The sequence below is a fragment of the Papaver somniferum genome, chromosome 7, assembly GCF_003573695.1.
Source record: "Papaver somniferum cultivar HN1 chromosome 7, ASM357369v1, whole genome shotgun sequence".
NCBI lineage: Eukaryota > Viridiplantae > Streptophyta > Magnoliopsida > Ranunculales > Papaveraceae > Papaver > Papaver somniferum.
In genome coordinates this window covers 234,492,132-234,498,960 of record NC_039364.1, presented here as the reverse complement: position 1 = coordinate 234,498,960, position 6,829 = coordinate 234,492,132, and the positions used below count along the sequence as shown (strand labels likewise).

The 6,829-nt window shown below is 37.8% G+C and overlaps 1 protein-coding gene and 1 long non-coding RNA gene across 2 annotated transcripts; one reads left to right on the top strand and one right to left on the bottom strand.

The window, feature by feature from the left end:
- The first annotated feature begins 204 nt into the window (after nucleotides 1-204).
- LOC113299882 lies at nucleotides 205-974 on the top strand. The gene is made up of 3 exons (XR_003335237.1): nucleotides 205-299; nucleotides 646-746; nucleotides 859-974. It is a non-coding gene; the product is annotated as an uncharacterized LOC113299882 (long non-coding RNA).
- LOC113299881 lies at nucleotides 876-4,199 on the bottom strand. Its single transcript, XM_026548980.1, has 4 exons — nucleotides 3,062-4,199; nucleotides 2,559-2,631; nucleotides 1,445-1,538; nucleotides 876-1,285 (listed from the first exon to the last, which is right to left on the bottom strand). The coding sequence occupies exons 1-4, from the start codon at nucleotides 4,130-4,132 to the stop codon at nucleotides 1,210-1,212; spliced, it is 1,314 nt and encodes a 437-aa protein (XP_026404765.1). The 5' UTR covers nucleotides 4,133-4,199; the 3' UTR covers nucleotides 876-1,209.
- Between the last annotated feature and the right edge of the window lie 2,630 nt (nucleotides 4,200-6,829).

Below are 6,829 nucleotides of genomic sequence, written 5' to 3'. Positions count from 1 at the left end.
GATGAGTCAGAAGTAAATAAACATGGTGTAAGTTTTTGTGGATATATTGTAGATGGAAACAGGTATAGCTAGCTCTACGACACCGTCCTTTATCTATCGAACATGCTTGATTATAGAAAATAATCCGATTGAACCCACTTTGACCTAGATGTCGGTGTTGAGCAAACCTGGTAGCATTTCTCTGCACGTGGACGGCATTGGACACTACATTCTCAATTCAACACAGAAAGATGTTGTGGATGTTGGCATTGGAGGCAGCTTTTTAGGTCCCCTCATTGTACACACTGCACTTCAGACAGGTGTGTTTGTTTCGTGCAGTTTGTCTGTTGAAGTTTTGTTATATGTGGTTGTGCAGCTTGTTGATGATCGATTCGTTTGTCCTATTAACTTATGCGAGTCCCGTTTGTAACAAGTCGAATGTGTTTTCCCTCCTGTGTGTTTTCATCTTCACAAACATCATATCTAGGCGGTTTGGAAGTTCCTTTTTATGCTTAAAATCACTTTTTTTTACAAGACTTCTGGTCAGTCCTTTTCATTTTTCTCAATCAATAAGACTGAATCTCAATGGTGCAACATCTGATGAGTGGTCCTGTGATGGTGTAACAGCAAGTATAAAACTATGTGATGGTGTAACTGCTATTGCAGGTTAGCATGGAGAGAAATGGCCAGAGTGTGTCAATTGATGGTAGTTCTCTCCTTTGGAGGCAGGCAATATCACTTTTTTGTTTCAGTACAAGATTCCTCTGGTGAGTGTGAATCTAGTTGATGTCTTCACGATGCATTGGTGCAACATCTGATGTGTGGTCCTGTGGACATGACTTGCTAAAATGTGTAATTGTCCTTATGTTTGTTTCGTAGGTATGTGAATAGATGAATTGAATATGACCACTCACACATCAACAATTAAGATAATGCGGAAAGTTGCTTTGAAACTGTAAGGCATCAACTTACAGTGTACTTTGTTTTGACAGTTGACTAAAACCGGACCTGGAGGTGATCGTGGCAGAGGTTCAACTTGACCAGCTGCTGCTTCTACTATCACCGCTGCATCAAGAGGAGGTCATGACAGGTGGGTTTAGAGGAGGTCGTGGCAGAGCTGCACCAAGTACTAGTTCAGGTAAACTATTAGTGGTGGTGGGGGAGCTTCACCTAGCACGAATGCTGGAACTGGAACAACCAGAGGAGCACTAGTGCCAAGGTAATCCAGTTTCACTTGGAGTAGTAAATGTGAGCAACCTGTTTGCTTTTGGGATGATTCGCCACTGCCTCAACATTTTTGGAATATCTGCAAGATATTAAGTCAATCAGAAGCCCGCTAAGGAATGTCCGACATCTCTGGAACCGGTGTTTTTAATAACTTAAGAAGAATAAATTCAAAATACAGCTTCCAGCTTTGATAAAGGAAAAGTGCGACTTAGACAACCAAACAGGTAGGGTGCATTACCGTGTGAAGAGCTCCATAAGCCAAGTGATTCTTTCACAATCATTCTCCTCAAACTTTTTTAACAATGTATATTTTTTCGTCTTGCTAATGCCACCTGAACAAAATAAGATAGCCATCAATGAATTTCAAATCTTATACCGAAGCAGCTCTCAGTGAGGATGAAAGCAGGAAGGTATACAAATCAATGGTTCTTCATATAAACAAAAAATACGTAAAAAATACAAGACCAGATGATAGCTCATCACTAGAAAATAACTGACTGCCGAATCAACAAGCTTAATTGAACTTTTTATAAATACCCCGCCAAGAATATCACACGACTTCCAGAAAAAATGAGCAGACACTCCCCATCATGGAAAAATCATACAGATTGCGGACTGAATTGAGTAGATAAAATGCAGTTGCATACTCAATCAGGCCATGTACACAGAGAATCATCTTGTTTTTCTTCTTAAGGACTTCAATTTCTTTCTGTTTAGATGTGAAGAGCTTTGGTCAAAGATATATTTCTCCATAAGTTACACCTTGACAAGGGAGTAGATCCAACTTATTCGCAAAATTTGAAGCAACTCTTAATAGTTAAAAAAATAAAATAAAAAGTTTGACGAGCCTATCAAGTCGTGAGAGGGGAGTTGGCTAAAGAGAATAGTGTGATGGGCCATTAGGTCGTGGAGGTGTTCGCTAAAGAGAAGAGAGTGCGGGCTCATTGTTCTCAAAAACTTTCTCAATCCGTTATATACCTGCTTTTCATATTCATATTACTAAGGCCTGACAGATTGTTTAGAAACTTAGAGAAAGGGACATCTAGATTTATGGTAGGGATGTAGGATCCAAAGGGATGCTTCTCATAATCCAGGCCTAAACACCCAAACGTAACAATTTTTTTCTGAGCCGTCAATGTGTCTGACCCCTGATTTATCCTTTTTGTCTAATGGACTGGTAAATCATACATTTAAATGGGCAACAAGGTATCCAAAGGAAGAGACCATGGACTAAAACAAGAATCTTTAAGATATGCAACTATATCTCGGAAATCTAGGCACTCAAAGACTAACCAACAGACAAAAAAAAAACATCAATAAGTCAGTTAAGCTACAAAATTTGCTTGGCTTACCAGTTAACGATTCGATTAGCGATATAAGACGTTCTTCAATTTCTTCTTTAACATGCATAGTACTCCCATGAATCTGAGAAAGTAACCAAAGTAAATATACTAGATATATTTCAGGCAAAACAATCTTATACAAGATCATGTGTTTCCAGTTAGTACTAATAAAACTTCCAGCAACATAAGCCACAAAAACATATGCATACCGAAATCCTCGAATGCTAGTTTAAACCCCTTGGTAACAAACTACATTTGTGTTGGATGATAATTCCACAAATCATTGTCTCTAACTAAAGGAAGGTGATGGATAATAATTCCACTTGCCATATACTTTTGGATCAGTGTTACTAACCTTGCAATGTCCATGTTTGAGCATGCAATTACAATGTTCAGAACCTTCTAATTATAATAACATAATAGGCAGAATTATTCACAACCTAATTATTTATACTTAGAAGAATTCTTCAGACATGATGTCGGATTATTGTAATAAAATTTAAGAGACTTACCATATCCATGGAAGCAGGGAATATTGCAATGTCCAATCCCAAATCCTCATTCTCAAACTTGTCAGAAGCACAATCTTTCACTATATCAAGTACCGCAATCGCAGACCCATAAATATAATCACCCAATTCTTGCCCATCCTGTAAAACTTTAATCATTGCCTCGACTCCTCCAGAGTTGAAAAAATGTATTTTATTATCCAAATGCTCTAATAGAAAAAATAAACAATCAAAAAAAGTACAAGGGAGGTCTTCTTCTTCTTCTTTTCTTTCCTGTTCTTCTGTTTTTTCTTCTCCAGGACTTGTAAGAGCTGAAAGAGCATCTATAACAACAGGTAGAGTGCCCGTTCCCAATACAAGTCTATTTTTGTAACTACAAAACAAAAGAGTATGTAAAAACCCCACAGCACACACTTTTACATCCCATTTGGTACCTGTAGTTGCTTCAAACACCCAATTCATCAGTTTGCTGTTACTGCCCGCGGTTGTTACTACAGCTGATCCTCCGTGAAAACACATTTGCGCAATAGTTTGTACTGCTCGTAAATCATCATCTTCAGAAAACTTACCAAGAGTAGAAACAAACACTTGTAAGGCTTCCATTTCAAATAGAGATTTAACCAATTTGGCAACTTGTTCCTTCTGACTAGGAACTTCATAAGCCACATGAGTTAGCTCTTCGAATGTCCAAAGAATACTACTAGCTAAACGCTTCCCGCATTTATCATCTTTCAATAAATTAATCATCAATGGAACAGCCTCCTTAAGATCTAAAACCCGAGGAAATAAATGACGAACAGTACTATAAAGTATTTTGAGATTTCTGAAATATTTGATTACTTTTATAAGTTTCTTTTCACAATCATTCTTCTCCTCACTACGAGCTGCTGCTGCTGCTTTGGTGTAATCTTTAAATAGTTGTATGAAGGATGCCTCAAGTTCATCTGGTGTTTTCATTATATCAGGAACTCTGCTGGGCTTCTTCTCTCTAGGTCGAGCAACTGAATGGGTGATTTCAACCCCAGGCAAAGGGAAAGATGCTGGATCGCGACGGCCGAACGTTGTTTCAGCCATCTCTACTGCACAATCTGCGACCCTAACCTCAGAATTACAGATTTGGATACAACGGAGAAGAAGAAGGAGGCTCAACTGTTTCTAGGGTTTTTTAGGAATCGATAATACGATTATGTAGGCATGGCGAGTGGTTGAGAATCTTGAGATATTTCGTTTGCCTCGTGAATCCAACGATCCATAAGTTATTCCCTTCATTAACAAAAGCAAAAATAAAACAGAACTAGTCATAAAAACCCAAGATGACCAAACTTGTGGTTAGGGCTAAACATGGTTTCGGTTTTTCGCTGGACCCGAACCAAACCAGACCAATTAGGAAGAAATCAAACCGAACCATTTACTAATGGACTGGTTACAGTGTAAAAAGTGGAAAACCGATAGTGTTGGTTTTGGTTTGGTTTGACCTCTAAAACCGAACCAAAAACCATTGGAAAACCGATTAATTTTTAAACTTAGTTTCTACCGTCGATTTACAAGTATTGGATTCTACCCATTGATTTAGAGGATAAATATAAATCCTAAATCTAATATTTCGTTATGATACTCTCCCTCTTTCTCTTTCTCCTTCTCTCAGTCGCCTCCCTTCTCCACCCCCAACTACAGCTGCTGCTACTCGACTTTTTTCTTCCCGTCTTCCTTCTTTTTTATTTGTCAATAACTAAATTAAGATATATTATATATCTTCTTTTGATCTCTAGAATTAGAGTAAGCTTTAACGATTCTTGATATTTATTTTATTTTATTTTTTTGTCTGTAAATTTGTGTAAACCAATACTATCGGCAACTACGATTTTTTATCTGTAAATTTGTGTATTATTTTTTTTTTGGTTTGACATAATTATTGGTTAACCAAAAAATCACTGGGACAAACCGAAACCAACTGGAACCATTTGGAAACCGAACCAATGGTTAATGGATTGGTTTGGTTTAGATTTTTAGAAACCAATAGTATTGGTTTCGGTTTTGGTTTGGCTAGAAACCGAACCAAAACCGACCATGAACAGCCCTACTTGTGGTACAAAAACCCCATTCAAATGTTGGGATCAATTAAAACTCCATCTTAAACAAAATTGATACAAAAACCCCCAAATTTTTAAAAAGTGATAGAAAAATCCCAAATTTCAAAATTGGTTTCATCAAAATTCTTTGGGATTTTTGTGTTACTTTTGTTTTGATGGGGTTTTTGTGTTACTTTTGTTTTGATGGGTTTTTTATGGATGGATAGTGACACCTTTGGGGTTATAACTCGCGGACCGAAAATAAAAATTAAGTTATTACAGTTTCAAAATTCTAAACACACGTCTAGGAGTCTAAATCCGTGCACCCCTTCAAAACCACAATGCGCATTCTGGCCCTATTGATCGGTTGGATTCAATATAGTGATTTCCTGATTTTTCATCACTTTTTTCTATTTTTAATTAGTATTTTAATTAAATTATATCTAAAATAATAAAAATTGTCATCATATTTTTCTCTTATGGGATTTCTTTTTTCTTTTCGTAAGTTAAATGCATTCAAAGACAGACTAACTTAGAGCAATTTCTATAGTAATGTTCAAACTCAAAATTTTGTTGATCCAGGTGAATTTCTATAGTAATGCTCTTGAAGAACCAACGCTGGCGCTCCAGGTGAAAACGCTTGTGTGCTTAGCAGAGCCGCTAGCGTGTAAATCATGCTCGCCAACGGCTAGTTTCTACCTCCATAAATACGACTCGAGTTTGATTCCACAAATTCACAACAATCCTTCATCCGATCAATCTTTTCTTAATTTCAATTGCTTTCGATTTTCAACCATTAATTCTGATTTTGATTCTTCTGAGGAAGATATGGAGATGGATGACATATTGTATGAAGAAGAGGAAGAAATGTGTATGGAGTTTTTGCGTCAAATGGATGGAGATGCAATTATATATAGAAGAAGGTGAATTTTTATGTTGCAATTACAAACCGGGATCATACCAAAGCCTTTAGAGCGATATGAAATTGCGACTAGAAGATGGACGTGGCGCGATCGACATTTTTACCACGAAAAGATGATACATGATTATTTTAATCATGATTGTGTCTATTCCGTAACCCCAACTAGAGCGGTGTTCTCACTCCCTGCTCATCACAACGAGACACGGAATGTGTCAAGGATTACTCTTACCTTCGGGTAAGTTGCGTCTCGGCTTGCAGGCAGCCGGTGTAAAAACTTCACCGCATCTCTGGAGATAAGATCGTTACGCGGTGCATCTTTGCTCGACCTGGTACTTTCTACTAGAAAAGAGCTTTCGATTTGGATTTGTTTCTATTCCGATGAGGATTTTCAGCGACGATTCCGCATGGGCCGCAACTTGACGCAAAGGATTATTGTCGAGCTTTGTCAGGTACAACCTTTATGTATGAGGCTTTAGTCCCGATAAAAAGTTCATTGCGGCCCTCCGTCTACTATGTTACGGGGTACCGCTCCGCGGATTCCACGGATGATTACATCCGTATTGGGAAAACAACTGCGTTTAGGTATCTCAAATTGTTTTGCGAAGCAATAGTCGAGCATTTTGGTCCAAACAAACATCTTCCATCAGGTTAATCATTAATGTTGGATGGTGGCTTTGCGTTGAAACTGTATTTAACAAGGTTACTTTAGTCCGAATTGTGTAAGAATTTTGAATCGTAGCAAACCAATGAGTCAACTACGATTTTTGCACTCCTCAGGTC

Bases quoted from the DNA above. Each gene is read 5' to 3' on its own strand.
- LOC113299881 (XM_026548980.1), bottom strand. From the start codon at position 4,132: ATGGCTGAAACAACGTTCGGCCGTCGCGATCCAGCATCTTTCCCTTTG. The intron at 2,632-3,061 runs GTAAGTCTCTTA...TTACTTTCTCAG, and splicing joins TCCCTGCTTCCATGGATATG to ATTCATGGGAGTACTATGCA. The intron at 1,539-2,558 runs GTAAGCCAAGCA...TATTTTGTTCAG, and splicing joins GCTAATCGAATCGTTAACTG to GTGGCATTAGCAAGACGAAA.